Source organism: Pseudogymnoascus verrucosus, assembly GCF_001662655.1.
Source record: "Pseudogymnoascus verrucosus strain UAMH 10579 unplaced genomic scaffold scaffold_46, whole genome shotgun sequence".
Taxonomy (NCBI): domain Eukaryota; kingdom Fungi; phylum Ascomycota; class Leotiomycetes; order Thelebolales; family Thelebolaceae; genus Pseudogymnoascus; species Pseudogymnoascus verrucosus.
The window spans coordinates 237,845-251,581 of record NW_017263697.1 but is presented as its reverse complement, the minus strand read 5'-3'; the positions used below and the strand labels follow the sequence as shown (position 1 = coordinate 251,581).

Below are 13,737 nucleotides of genomic sequence, written 5' to 3'. Positions count from 1 at the left end.
ACACGAACCCGGATGCACCAAGATTGTGGATGGTCCAAATGACCGTTAGACCATCAAAGATTGTTGACGGAAACGGGATAACGGGAAACAAGTACCAGTGCTGCTTTTTGTGAGTTTTCCGGAGCTACAGTAGTAGCCAAAAGTTGATGCCTAGCTTCAGAGTCGGGTTTCTTATTCGCTGATTGCAGAGCCTAGTTTCTCGTTGGCACAAAGGACTGTTTTTAGAATTATGCACAACACGGCTTCTTGTTTTCCATCCTCTGGTGAGAAGCCTCTACCTGCAACAACGTCTCGTGCTTCCCGTTCCCTGCGGTGGCCAAGCCCCCTTAGGCTCGGGAATGATGGGTTTATAAGCGCTTACAGAGCATGAGCTGGCTGGTCTCTGGTGATTCAACCCGCAAGTTGCTGCAACTTCCACGCTGCTTGCTCACTTAAGAACCCCATAACAAAAAGCGAAACGATTGGTGGATTCTGAAATCTGCCTAGGGCCTTTCGAAAGGCTGCATCCTGTGTCTTCGATGAAGACAACGGCTTCACGGAAACGCAAAACAGTTGGTGAATTCTGGAAATCTGCCTCGGGGCTCGCGAAAGGCCGCATCATGTATGTTACACGAAGCTGTCGCGTGCGAATCACAGGGCAAGTTGCCAAGCCGGATGATCTCTTCAGGCCGAAGCCAGCCCGTAGACTACATACAGTCGAACCTCTTTAAGACGATGTATTCCGTGCCATTATTTAGTGTCGTCTTATGAGGATATCGTGCTATTGAATACTATTTACACCACCAGTCAAGATTTGGTTCCGCCAAAAAAATCGCACTATCGAGGATATAGGCATAAGGGGTATCGTCTTAAGGAGGTTCGAGTGTAGTACGAAAGCGGACTCCTCTGCCGTTAAATCAATATACTTACTACCAACTCGTCCCTTCTTCCTCGCAAAGGCAATGGACAGGACACCTCATCTGTCTCGACGGAGCCGTCGGAGATCCCCGTCTTCAGCAAGGATCGCAAGAATCGAGAGATATACACAGCTCCTTTCGCGAATGGACTTGGTGCGGATGCAGGAGGAGATCGATGCTGAAGAAGAGAGACAATCCCGTCTAACCCCGGAGGAAAGGATGCGAGAAAATGGACAAGAGCTACAACGCCGGCTCGAGTGCGAACCCGCAATCGCCATTCTCCTTCAGCGGTCTCCGCCAGGACATATGGTACGCGCAGAATGCCGGGCAGTATCGTGCCCTATCGCGGCTATGTCGCCAAGTGACAAGGGTCGTCGCATCATGGATGTTTACAGAGCTGTCCTTGTGAGTGACGAAGACCAGTATTTCCACATATCCTGCCTAGAGAAGATGATTACGTTATCATCGCTAGCTCCGTCTCGATTTAAGCTTGATATGAACGGTTATAGGTGGCGTGACGGCTGGCCTTGGACATGGGGCCTGATGCTGCGGAAATGGTTCGAGCATAGTGGATGCATCGACCTTGCTAAGATTGCGGAGTATATTGACGCATACGACACGTTCAAAGAAGCGGACAGCGACTTTATGACCCAATGGGGTGAATGGGAGCACACTCACCGGCGCGAGTGTGCTGCAGATCTAGGATCTTGCGGATGCCCGCCTGAGCCGAAGGGACCAGTATCGCCGATGCTCGAGGGCTACAAGACGGAAAAGGCCAAGATATGCTCTATTGGTGAGGTCCTTCGCCATCCATATCTGGAAAGACTATCTGCGCAGATCCACACTTCTCTCCACGAGAGCATTTTAGTGTTTCCGGAGCAAGAACCTTGTGGAGGTGAAGCGCAAAAAGACGGCTCGAATCTCGAGCCGAGGCCCAAGGACGAGGACAACCCTTCTCCGATGAATGAGGCTAGCAAAACTGAAGAAGGAGGTGCTTGTTCACATCATGTATAAATCAGAAACTTGTCAGATACATAAAAGGTGCGGTTATTTGAGAGGTGAAAGACTCTGCAGTTGGTTTTATACTAGTAGTAGCTAACATCATATGTGACGCCACTTGTTGGGATTGAGGACGCAGATCATATGTCTGATGCACAGTCGTTAAGCGAACCTAGTATATAGAGTAGAGTAGTTTTATCGTTACATCTCTGAAGACAGGCTACAAGTTGCAGAACCCTAGAGCTGTGTCATCCTCCTCAGAAGTCATCTCGTTTAATAAGATTTCGCAACTCCCATAACCTATTCATCTGCCTTATTTAAGCGTGAATTTATAGGGAGATCAAAGCAGTTGTATACTAACAGTGCATATCGACTCAAAACGTAGGGATCTAGTTCATGTATAAGTTCGCATCACTTTTAGGTCTGTCTTAAGGCATAAGAGACCAGATTGTCCTTCGGTGAATTTACTTCAGTGTTTAAGACATCTCTATTACAAGCTGTAATTAGTACAGAATCTGACCATATTGACTATAAGCGAATGTACACTGTTGAATGTTTTTTATTGCTTTGCCTATGACTTCTTTTGCTATGAGTACGACACAAGCCTCTCTCTTGATATTTGCAAGAATGGGAGGGCGCAATAATTCCAGGCTAGCGACATTACTACAGACAGGCATCTATTCGCTATTATAGAAATCCATCCCATCCAATGCCATCGCATGTTACCATACCGCATCAATCCATCCCATCACATACAGTCAGCAGTTAGAGAATCATGAGAACCCCCCTTCCCCATCCCATCCCCATCCCATCCCCATTCCCAAGCTCTGCGCCGCCAAGAGCGCGTCAATGTTTGGCGATTAATGTTATATTATTTCTTTGGGCCAAGATCCAGGCATTCTCTCGTTCTTCTCTTCAGATTGGAACTGGAATTTAATTTGAAGGCCATGGTGAATATCATCCAGCCCAAACACAAGTCTTACGGACCATTGTCCTGTCCCGCTAAGTCCGTCGTTGGAGTGCTGAAACTGCCGGCATAGCACAAAGCTCTCTGCGCCTAATTCAATTTCTCGAGAGCGGTACTCACGGGCGTCAACAAGGCAAGACTCTAGCGTCTTTATCCAACGAGTTAAATATCCAGAGTACATCTTAGCAGCTGATTCAGCCGTCCAGAATAAAGCCTTACTATGTAAGTAGAGTAGGCTATCCCTTGCGGCACCCATTAATGGAGTGTAGCCTTGGTCATTGCGAGATGTTGGGTCTGCACCATGTTCAAGTAGTGTCCTTGCTATATCAAAAGTATCGATTCCATTCATCCAAAAACCAGGTTTTATGTCAGAACTTGTGTTAAGAAGATGGTGCAATAGGGTTGATCCAGAAGAGTCTCTGTACTTTGCCAAATGTTCCATACTCGACACTAGGCTGAAAGCTGCTGGAAAAGAGGCATTTGGAAACATCTGAGTCTGTTGAATGACAATGGACGCAATATAATCCTCTGAGTCTTTAACGTCCATTAACACATTTTCACGCTTGTATAACCACAAGAAGTCGTCAGAAGTGCCTCGAAACATGTGCAGAGCGGACGTAGACCCATTCCAATAGCCGGTATGGCCTGGCCTATAACCTTGATGCACTTCGCAACTATTGTGATCAGTCAGTATACGCATCGTCTCGCGCTTTTGACTAAGGTCTTCTTTGGGCCCAGGGCGATGTTCCTCCAGTCCTGGAAACAAGAAACAACGGTAGTAACCGGCGTATTCGGAGGCCAAGCCTAGGGCGTTCCTTGGAAAATACTGTTAGTAGGATATTTGTTTGTTGACTGAGTTGATAAGTCACTAACCACGAGATTGTACTATATTGCATCAACAACGAACTATTTGCGCCATGTTCCAAAAGCTGCTTGCACGTACTAGGATGGTGCCAAGCGGCGGCCACCTAAACCGACACGTCAGATAGGTTGGACAATAACCATAATTGAGCACAAGAGGACTGGACTCATAGCGGATAGCGAGTTTGGACTTTCTTACATGCAGAGGAGTTACCCCGTTGCTAGTCATATCAAATGCAGAAGCTCTACCTTCTCGGATGAGCCGGGCCACTGTCTGGTCGTCGCCCAAGGCACAGGCCTGAAATATGGCTGAGCTACTAGGAACGAGGTGGTAGGTTCTTATCGTTATTTTTACGTTCTCGATTTCTGGGCAAATCGCGATACTAATTGCCCATCGTAGGAACCAGTCTGCAAATCGAAACTGAATTATGGTTTCTTCTAGAGAAGTGCGAGTTTTTCCACTGCCATTTGGCACCTGGCGCACCACAAGTACGCCAATCCCTAGTTGAAAAGTTGTCTGGTTATAAGGGGCACTGATATGGCCATTTTCATTTTGGCGTATAGGCGTGGTTGACATGCGGGGTTCAGGATTTTCTGCGGTAGAAATCGATGAGATCTTTGTTTTCTGGTTTAGCCTCTCAATCTCAAAGGATCTATTTGTTGTTGTTAGCTTACAATAATTGTCAAGAGAAGTAAGCGCCTTACTGGAGATACATGAGCTGTGCAAGTGCAAGAATTGATTTTGCTCTCTCTAGCCTATTAACAAGGTCTGTAATCTTTTTTGCTTTTAGTACTGTTAGGAAGCAGTGCCACCGGGAGCGACATTTCGATTCTCCTATCTCGTTTTCTATCTCAGAGACGACGGTAAATAATTGCCTACACGCTGTTTCACAGTAAATGACAGCCTGGTCTCTAGCCACACTCTGGCTTCGGCCAATAGTGTAAAGGTGTGGACGTTCCGAAATCTGGATAAGGATAGTTGTAACCAGAGCAATCTCCTCTAAAATAGTTTTTAGTTCCTGTGGAGCATTCCGAATGTCTGTTAAAACCTGCTGCAATTTGTAAATGCTTTTAAAGATTTGGCATCCAAGGCTAGCGATTCCAGCACCACTTCCCAATATGCCTACAACCTCAGCCATCAGAGCCCAATTGTAGGTATCTTGTTGTTTATCTGTTATTAATTATCGTAATGAGGGCTGGGAAGTCATTTAAAGGTGTAAAGTTGGGCAGCTACGCATTTAAGGAATCTATCATCACGCCACTGTGAAATAACTTAATAAGTGTGTTATAAAGTTACCGGTTTAGCGCAAGGCTCTTTGAAAATGGCGAGGGCGAATCATGGCCAAACAATTCTGCATGAATTGCGCCTCGGTTCGCCTTGCATTACTTGTATGTCTGCCTTGTAGAAATGGTTGGGTATTTATCTAGTCGTACCATCCCTGTCACTTTATGACTCGAGGCACGAGAGATAATGATGACCTCTGCAGAAGGTTGAGAGGAGTCTGGGAAGATAGCTCTCAAAGGTGCTCAAAAGCTTCAAAAGCTTCAACTACTCTGATTCCTGGAAAATGCGGTTGGGAAATTTGATGTCGTTATTTAGGCACCATTTGTGGTAAACGGGGAAAGTCAACGCCGCCCTTATTTCCCGTTCTTTGTAACTGGCCAGGGTCCCTGCACTTGAAAATGAGCAAGGTCTCGAGGGCGTACAAACGAGAGATAGTTGGCTGATTCTGATGTCTGCCTTAGAAGCTGCATGAAATCTGTTTCTTGTATATGCACCGAACGTGCAAGAGGTAAGTTCGGAGCTTACGCCACAGAGCGGGACAGCGGAGAACAGGTCCCTGTTTCACTGTTCTACTGTAACCAAAATGCGCTTCTCCTATACGTTTAACCAGCCTCCACCAGTCCGTTTGCATTTAGGCAGGTTCGGCCTTTGCCTCTTATAAAGCGCACCTAAATTTCGTTCAGAAACCTTAGCAATCAGCCAACTCCTTCAGTAGAATTCTGCCTATACTAATTATGTCCTGCTTCATATACCGGTCACTGACTCCAGATAAGAAGACAATCCGTGTTGTTCATGTTTTACCTGGAAAGCCTTATATCTCCTCAATCAACCATGTCTTCTGTAACGTTTCTCATGTCTCACTCGACAATCCCCCCCCGTATATCGCACTTTCGTATAACTGGGGAGATACAACTCCGAGAAGTTCAATTTACGTTAACGGGGCGATTTTAATGGTTACAGAGAACCTTGAAAACGCACTTCGGCATGTAAGGCTACCAGACAAAACGATTACTCTGTGGGTAGATGCTCTGTGTATCAATCAAAGTGATGAGTTAGAGAAGAGTGAGCAAGTGGGACAAATGCACGAGATATATTCGCGAGCTGCTTCAGTTCTGGCTTGGTTAGGTCCAGCCGCAGGGTATAGTGACATCGCCATGGCATGGATCGCAGAGTTTGGGGCACGTTCTGTTGAACTAGGCATTGGGACGAAGCCTAATCTGCGACTCCGCTATCTCTGCCAAGCAGACGAGAAAGACTTCTCGAGCAGTGAGGGGGCCGTCAAGCAATTTATCAAGGATCTGAAGGCCCAACTGTCGCCAACACATCCGCAATATAGTAAGGTCATTTCTGCGCTATCTGACTTCTTCAAACGCGACTACTGGGGCCGCATATGGGTGGTTCAAGAGCTGAGCACTACAGCAAAGACATTGTTCGTATGTGGCGAGAAAATTGTCACAGAGAATGAACTTCACTACGGCTTGAGGGTGTTGAGAAACTTTAGACATTATCGGCTCCTAACATCAAGTCACGATGCACAACTTAGGCCATATGACGAGTCTATTATTTCAATTGATACACGGAACGCAATTGAACTGCTTAAAGTTAGAAGAGCAGCTAGACCAGTGCCGCTCATTCGTCTTCTGCGAAGTCTTCGACAAGATAAAGCAACCGATCCTCGGGACAAAGTCTTTGCATTAGTGGGCATCGCTGAAGACAGACAAGTGCTCAATCTTCGTCCCAACTATAGCAAGTCGTGTGCTGAAGTTTATATCAATACTGCGCACACCCTTTTTCAGGCCGGATACATCGAAATTCTCTCTCTTTGCGAGTCCCTACAGAGGATACCTGAGCTTCCATCGTGGGTTCCTGACTGGTCACGCGAGACTTACCGTTGTCCTCTACAACGACGTACGCTTAATAGAGACACAAATTACCCTACAACTCTCCTGCAACCTCGTTTCTCAGCATCAGGTACCCATAATTTCATAATAGGCCAAGCTTCAGGCTGCAACGAAGGTGATAATAAGACGTTGTCTCTTTCTGGGACTTTCGTAGGTGAAGTGCAATCAGTCGGCGCGATTTGGGAACATGAAGGTGTAACCAGGTGGTTGTGTGATTTGAACAACCTATCGCAACTATCATCTAGAGCAGTTGAAGGTTCTAAGCAAGCGCAAGTTACCTGGCGTACCGCCGTTGCAGACCAAGAGATATGGCACGGGACAGAGAAACCTCGACTTTCGGAAAGCACGATTCGTAAAGTGCATGAGTTCTTGACAAATAGAGATCTGGGCCACTTAGACTCACAAACTTTCACGGAAGCAGGTTTGGGTGACTATAACCAGCAGCTTCAAGAGATTGCTCGTGGCCGGCGACCGATGCTTGCATCTGGTGGCTATATTGGCATTGTACCTTCCGAGACAAAACCTGGAGACTCTGTCTTTGTCATTTCCAACGCCGATGTCCCATACATCTTTCGGCAACAACCCCAGGGTAATATGCTGCAGCTTATTGGGGACGCATATGTGCACGGGATTATGGATGGTGAAGCATTAGAGGGTTCCGCACTTATCCAGACAATTAAAATAGGATAGAAGCACTAGATTGTTACAGCACCTCTGCTCAAAGCACTTTGCTTGACTGCGGTTGTAGCAGCAGGTTTTAGGGGTTAATAAGTCTATAGGTAGCTAGCATAAAAGGGGTGCCGCTCCGGAACGGTACCGCTCGAGAAAGACATCCCTAAACAAGAAGTGCTACTTTGAAAGACATTTGTACAGAGAAGCACCTTATTAAGTGTGGTACCTCTTATTAGCACAAATGTGGTAGATCTGTAGGATCTGTGGGAACTGTTGTAGTTCTAACAGTTCCTCGCAGTTCTCTTTAGCACAACGCCTCTATATAAGTAGATATTATTTTTCAGCAGATAGAAGCTTTCTGCTCAACTCAATATAGTATGTGTCATATACTGTAACGTCTTACTTGAAGCATTTGTGTCTGATCCCTGCCTTATTTAGCTAACATTTCACACCTTTGCGTGTCTATATGTTTGGACGCAGCGTTACACTACTATACACTAGCTAAGGGTGCATTAAAAAATAGGGGAAAGGATTGTTAAATTTACATTTTAGATTCAGGAAACAGTTTCGTGAATTTGGGAAACAGCAATAGTATAAAGTAAGGCACTATTTGTAGCAAGCGGGAAATAATACTCCGATTTTGGGACCCGAAATCACAAACCCCAAAAGCAGCATCTAGGAAACACGAACCCGGATGCACCAAGATTGTGGATGGTCCAAATGACCGTTAGAACATCAAAGAATTGTTGACGGGAAATGTATAATGGGGACTAAGAACCAGCGCTGCTTTTTGTCAGTTTTTCTAGAGCTAGTAACCTAAAAGTTGATGTCTGGCTTCGGAGTCGGGTTTTGCCATTCTCTGCTTACTAAGCCTAGTTTCTCGTTTGCACAAAAGACTGTTTTTAGAACTATGCACAACACGGCTTCTCGCTTTCCGTCACTGTGGGTGGTCACCAATGCCAACAAGATACCAAGTAGTCGTGATCCTCGAAACCATACATATATTTTCAGGTTCGAACGAATACACTGAGATTATTAAGCCATATGGCGCAGTGTAACTATCTTTAGGCCCAAAAATCTGTGCCTCCAGTGGTGCCTCGGGCTTCAGCAGCGTCATACAGATTCTGAATATCCGTCTTCCACTACTTGACGTCCGTCCTAAGGATTCTACAATCATACGTCAAGAGCCCATTGACCTCGCCTTCAAGATCGGTAGCCTGTGTCCATGCTCCACCATTGCAAGAAAACATCCTGGCTACAATCATTCCAGGGGGGGAAACAGTAAGAGCATCCATCTACCCTCGGAGGATCTAGCTCTCTAACTTTAAAAGAGCAAGTTGGTGTATAAAACCTCTGCCCCCCTTTGCAAATTAGGCAACGGCTTCCGGAATTAAAGTTAGAGAGCCTAGAGAGCTTTTTAGTAACAAGAGATGCAACTCTTAAACTTGGTGGGTTTTTGGACTTGGGGCGGATCCGATTCATCGGATCCGATTTGTTTAGCCGATCAGCCAAGCTACCTAGCATTAGAGAGTAGTGTCAACTTATGAGTGAGACAAGAGTAAGCCGCCGCCATGCGCCTTGTTAGTTCCGCAAGTAAACATGTGAGTGTTACGGATCAGTCCTGTATCTCCCTCGTAAACACTCCTATAGTGCCAAGAGAGCCGCCTGAAAGGACGGATCCGAGGATGCAGGGGGAGCCACTATTTCTACTATCATTAAGCTAGAGGTTCGATCTCAACTAGCGTAAGGTTGGCTATTTTGTATTTAGGCCTACAAACTAAGAACTTGACACTACCATTCTATTGACCTCGCCAGAGACTCGATAGTATAAAACACGGCGTCAGGCCTGATCAACCTTATGGGCACCGCCTTTAAAACGACATCATATCATTGACTCCACACGAGACTATATTAATGGAAGTATCCAGACCTCTTCCGCGGACCGTTGTCGTCATCGGTGCCGGTGCTCAGGGCCGGCGGCTGGCTTACATGGTAAGCACTATGGGCGTGTCGCCGTAATAAATTCGCTGGTACACCGACGCTAACGTGCGAATGCCTCAAAGTGGTCAAGCAGAGGTAGTCCTGTTCACTTAGTCGACCTAGAGGAACGAAAACAGCAAGAAGCTCTACTGTATATCCAGCAACTTCGTGCTAAATCAACTAGCGATGACTCAAACTGGGGGGAGATCATGGCATCAACACCGAACTCGTTAGAGTCCTGGTTAAAAGACTCATGGTTAGTTGTTGAGGTATGACCTAGCTCTGGGAGGAGAGAGAGCAAATGCCTAACAATATATACTGGGAATAGTGTGTGCCGGAGAACTTGGCATTAAAGCGAAAAATAATCATTCAGCTTGATAAACTTGCTCCTGAAGGCACAATTATTGCATCTAATTCCAGCAGCTACGGAATTTCAGAGATCTTGGATGGGGTAAATTTGCGTCATAAGAAGAGGGCATTAAGCGCACACTGTTGTAGGTGGCCTTTTCTAACATAATTCTAAGGGCAGTGCTAATTAGGAGAAATTATTAGACTGGCCGCCAGAGACCACAGGTATGCATTTATGCTGTATATTGCATTATACGATCTTGTTTCATTAAACTTCCTTTGCTAGCAATTGAAATTATGGGCCACAACGAAACAGATCCTTCACTCATCGCTCTGCTCTTAGAGCAATGTAAGGCTCATGGATTTTCACCATTCCATGTTAAACAAAGCTCCATAGGCTATATATACAACAGGTACGCCCCTATGTATTCTTGCAATCGCGACCAAAGGCTGAATTGCGCCATGGTCTAGGATTTGGGCCGCCATCAAACGTGAAACTCTTCTCGCTCTCTCCGAGGGCGTTGGATCGCCACAAGAGATCGATGCCATTTTCAAAGATGTCTTGAAGACGCCAAAGGGGCCGTGTGAGCTCATGGATATTGTTGGATTAGATGTCGTGCTAGACATTGAAAATCATTATGCAGACTCACGGATCGGCATCCCTCCAGAGCCACGAGATTATGTCCAAAAAATGATCCAGAACGGTCATTTAGGAATAAAAAGTGGACGGGGTTTTTACAATTATACAGGGACTCTCGACGAGAAGCATAGACTTTGATTTGTTAAATATAGCCTTGCTGTATTCCTACATGCACCGCGCTCGTTTACTGCGAAAAGGGCATATTTATAGTGTTCGTATAATTGTTACATGAGAATATTCCGAAAGATTGTTGCCTTGGTTCTGCTCAATTAGGCTAGAACGCGGGGTTGGATGGCGCCCTCATCGACGTTAGTCCTCTGTGTCCAGTTTGCGGATCAAACCAAGCTGCTATTAAGACCAAACACTTGCACTGCCTTCCAAACCAACTATTGCTATACATCCAGCTCCATTGTCATGAATGCTGGTCTGATTCACCGTCGCAAGCAATTTTCGAGTTGCGATGCATGTCGAAAATCTCGTGTGGCATGTGACGCAGTACGAGGACGTTCAGCCACAGGTCTGGCCGCATGCACGAGGTGCGCAAACCGCAATCGACGTTGTAGCTTTGAGGTAGGAGACCATCTGCGGGTTAATTCCATTTTGTCTTTCCCCCTAATGACGACTTTGACCAACATGTTAACGTGCAAATTGAGCTTCAGTGGATGGAGAGAGCCGCAGTTTCGTCAAATAATCGGACTTTGATTTCTAATCGCAGGGATCAGCGTCCATCACCGCTAACAGATTCTTCACCTATCCAAGTTGTTGAAGGGAGCCTGATTCCTAGACAACAAAATTCTATGCTTGGGTCTCCTTCTGAGAGGTAAATTAATCGACTCTTAATGATTGCAGTCGTAACCTTGCTAACAATACGAGACCTAGAGAGGAAGAAGATGCCTCCGACGACAACTGGTACGGATCTCCTACACCATTTACGCCCGCACCAGCTGTGAACACAGATATAGCGGACTGGCTATATACTATGTATGAAGATGTTTTTGAGGCGGTCTTCGGTTCCTGGTTAGGGAATTATAGTTGTCCATTTGTGTAAGTAGGGAGGATATCTCCGCCTTTGAGGGAAGGCTAATGACGTGTCAGTTTTGGGGAGCATAGGCACTTGGAAAATGGTTCTAGCGAGCGGACACCGCTTGCATTGTCCATTAGTATTTCTTCTCTTTGTAGGCAATTCGATCAATGGATGAAGGATTTAGAAGCTCAAGGGAATGACGTTGCTAGTGACCAGGCCCCAACTCAAGCCGAGGTTAAGAAGGAGCAGCAAATTGATCACTGTCTGAATCAAGCAATTCAAACATTTTCCGCTCGATGGTTACCTCTAACGTTTGAGTCACCATTGCACAAGGCGGCACAGACTGAGCTGATCGAGAGTCTCTGGCGAGGCCTACGGAAGGACCTGATAAAAATTATCAATCGGCCATGCTATCGGTCGATGCTGTGTCTGTTTCTTTTTGCTATGGTCCCGATACCAGCAGGAATATCAGAAGAGGAGGAAGATAGCGGCATTCCAGCTCAGTTCTGTGTCCAAGCTGCTCTACAACATGTACAGCACCTACGTGCCCGACAAAGGAGCCTTGAGTTCAACGGCTCGAAGGTCTGCCCAATTTCAGACCGGGTAGCAATTATGACTAGTCTGGATCAGTTCCAGATTGATTTTATGAGTATGGAGAGCATTATTTATTGGGCCGCGCTTACTTATGATACTTCTTCTTCACTGACCTTCAACACTAAATCTTTACTTTCGTCAGGGCTTCTGGGGTGGGAGTCAGAATCATCATGGCGCCTAGTTAAGACGTGCACAGATATTTTCCACAACCAGACAGAGGACTGGCGACTTCGTGGGGTAATTGTTACAGAAGAAAACGCCAACCGAATCATCGCAGCCGCATCAGCATGGAAACTACGTGTTTGGAAGGTGGCTGCTGTTTTGAAGGAAGCCCTTCGAGAAGGTCACGAGGAAGATGCCGTTCACCGTGTATATACGAGCGCTGTCGATGCGATAAAGCAGTTCAATATGACCTATCGCCCCCTCCTGGTAGCTTGCGAGAGACGCATTCAGTTTCTTTCTCAGCATACAAAGCTTCGCTGGTGTGAGTTCTTCCCTACTACACAGCTCTTTGCATCAAGATCATCTGTCACAGGATAATTGTACTAACTCTTGCTGTCCAACTGAAGACGAAGTGATGTTACATTACCATCTGTGCATTTTAATCATGATTGACGCCATTGAAACTGCAGGACGGACAGATATATTAGATCGGCTGATAATTACACGATCGGAAGCTGAAGGCAGTACTATGAACTGCCTGGTGTTCGGGCTTAGCAATCATTTTGTTATACCTCAGCGAAAGGGGGAGACGGAAGACAGCTTTGTCACAGTTCCACTCGTTGCAATTGATCCCTATCCCCATCACGTAGTCGCAGCCGTACGACTTCTGTGGCTGGGGATTGAGCGAGACTATGAAACTGGCAAACTGGACCTCGGTACCTTAGAGAATCTCCAGTCGACCTTGCTTCGGACCCTAGATCTGCTCCCACAAACTTCAAAATCAGTCAGAAATGCAAAGGAACAGGCTCGACTATCAGTTATACATAGGGAAATTCCTGGTTCAGAGCTGTAGATAGTTTGTACTTCTCCTAGTAGAAGATCTAAGCGTAGGACTTCGTAGGCTAGGAATCATGACCGAATCGAACACTTGGATATTGGAAAAGGCCCCCCGCTGTGATGAACAGATCCCGGCGAAAAGAAACAAAGCCTGATCATTCGAGTCTCTCTTTGTCCACTATAGAGCAATCACCGTGTTAGCCTCGTTAGCGAGAATTTTAAACAGAAAGGAGACAGAACGGAGTTAATCCAGAGGTGGACTACCTACCTCAAAGCTATGGCGCTTATTACGGTTTGCACACCTTGGGCACACTACTAGAACTGGTAATATCTGTGCTTGAATGCCCTCGCACAGGTCACATGCCGCTCAAGATTGCCGGCATGCATCGCAACTGGAGCGAGTTGCTTGCCACAGTGGATCTAGTTGGCATCCATGGTAGCGGGGTTAGACGTAGAGTGGGGGGGCCATCTGAAAGCGCTATACTGGTTGAGTCGGATCCTTATTAATGGTTGAAGTCGGATCCGATCCGTACTATTTGTGTAGAACGATCTTCCAATTATCGGATCCGAG

General features: G+C 46.2%; 5 protein-coding genes across 5 annotated transcripts; 4 read left to right on the top strand and 1 right to left on the bottom strand.

The window, feature by feature from the left end:
• The first annotated feature begins 3 nt into the window (after positions 1–3).
• VE01_08083 (uncharacterized protein) lies at positions 4–2,131 on the top strand. The gene is made up of 2 exons (XM_018277511.2): positions 4–109; positions 189–2,131. The coding sequence occupies exon 2, from the start codon at positions 942–944 to the stop codon at positions 1,908–1,910; it is 969 nt and encodes a 322-aa protein (XP_018127349.2). The 5' UTR covers positions 4–109; positions 189–941; the 3' UTR covers positions 1,911–2,131.
• A 577-nt stretch (positions 2,132–2,708) lies between these two features.
• Positions 2,709–4,951, bottom strand: VE01_08082 (uncharacterized protein). Its single transcript, XM_059463933.1, has 4 exons — positions 4,429–4,951; positions 3,923–4,376; positions 3,736–3,830; positions 2,709–3,677 (listed from the first exon to the last, which is right to left on the bottom strand). Exons 1-4 carry the CDS (start codon positions 4,860–4,862, stop codon positions 2,762–2,764), a joined length of 1,899 nt encoding a protein of 632 aa, XP_059319434.1. The 5' UTR covers positions 4,863–4,951; the 3' UTR covers positions 2,709–2,761.
• Positions 4,952–5,818: 867 nt separating this feature from the next.
• On the top strand, positions 5,819–7,698 carry VE01_08081 (uncharacterized protein). The gene has a single exon (XM_018277509.2). It carries the CDS (start codon positions 5,959–5,961, stop codon positions 7,597–7,599), a length of 1,641 nt encoding a protein of 546 aa, XP_018127347.2. The 5' UTR covers positions 5,819–5,958; the 3' UTR covers positions 7,600–7,698.
• A 1,701-nt stretch (positions 7,699–9,399) lies between these two features.
• Positions 9,400–10,749, top strand: VE01_10825 (uncharacterized protein). Its single transcript, XM_059464275.1, has 6 exons — positions 9,400–9,573; positions 9,645–9,830; positions 9,890–10,055; positions 10,114–10,134; positions 10,196–10,322; positions 10,381–10,749. Exons 1-6 carry the CDS (start codon positions 9,496–9,498, stop codon positions 10,685–10,687), a joined length of 885 nt encoding a protein of 294 aa, XP_059320258.1. The 5' UTR covers positions 9,400–9,495; the 3' UTR covers positions 10,688–10,749.
• A 136-nt stretch (positions 10,750–10,885) lies between these two features.
• On the top strand, positions 10,886–13,352 carry VE01_08080 (uncharacterized protein). Its single transcript, XM_059463932.1, has 5 exons — positions 10,886–11,119; positions 11,209–11,369; positions 11,423–11,593; positions 11,645–12,651; positions 12,737–13,352. The coding sequence occupies exons 1-5, from the start codon at positions 10,964–10,966 to the stop codon at positions 13,180–13,182; spliced, it is 1,941 nt and encodes a 646-aa protein (XP_059319433.1). The 5' UTR covers positions 10,886–10,963; the 3' UTR covers positions 13,183–13,352.
• Positions 13,353–13,737: the final 385 nt, after the last annotated feature.

Coding starts and splice junctions, on each gene's coding strand:
- VE01_08083 (XM_018277511.2), top strand. CDS start 942: ATGGACAGGACACCTCATCTGTCTCGACGGAGCCGTCGGAGATCCCCG.
- VE01_08082 (XM_059463933.1), bottom strand. CDS start 4,862: ATGGCTGAGGTTGTAGGCATATTGGGAAGTGGTGCTGGAATCGCTAGC. Junction 4,377..4,428: donor GCACAGCTCATGTATCTCCA/GTAAGGCGCTTA, acceptor AACAACAAATAG/ATCCTTTGAGATTGAGAGGC. Junction 3,678..3,735: donor CAATATAGTACAATCTCGTG/GTTAGTGACTTA, acceptor GTATTTTCCAAG/GAACGCCCTAGGCTTGGCCT.
- VE01_08081 (XM_018277509.2), top strand. CDS start 5,959: ATGGTTACAGAGAACCTTGAAAACGCACTTCGGCATGTAAGGCTACCA.
- VE01_10825 (XM_059464275.1), top strand. CDS start 9,496: ATGGAAGTATCCAGACCTCTTCCGCGGACCGTTGTCGTCATCGGTGCC. Junction 10,056..10,113: donor GGCATTAAGCGCACACTGTT/GTAGGTGGCCTT, acceptor AGAAATTATTAG/ACTGGCCGCCAGAGACCACA. Junction 10,135..10,195: donor CTGGCCGCCAGAGACCACAG/GTATGCATTTAT, acceptor TTCCTTTGCTAG/CAATTGAAATTATGGGCCAC.
- VE01_08080 (XM_059463932.1), top strand. CDS start 10,964: ATGAATGCTGGTCTGATTCACCGTCGCAAGCAATTTTCGAGTTGCGAT. Junction 11,120..11,208: donor ATCGACGTTGTAGCTTTGAG/GTAGGAGACCAT, acceptor ATTGAGCTTCAG/TGGATGGAGAGAGCCGCAGT. Junction 11,370..11,422: donor CTTGGGTCTCCTTCTGAGAG/GTAAATTAATCG, acceptor TAACAATACGAG/ACCTAGAGAGGAAGAAGATG.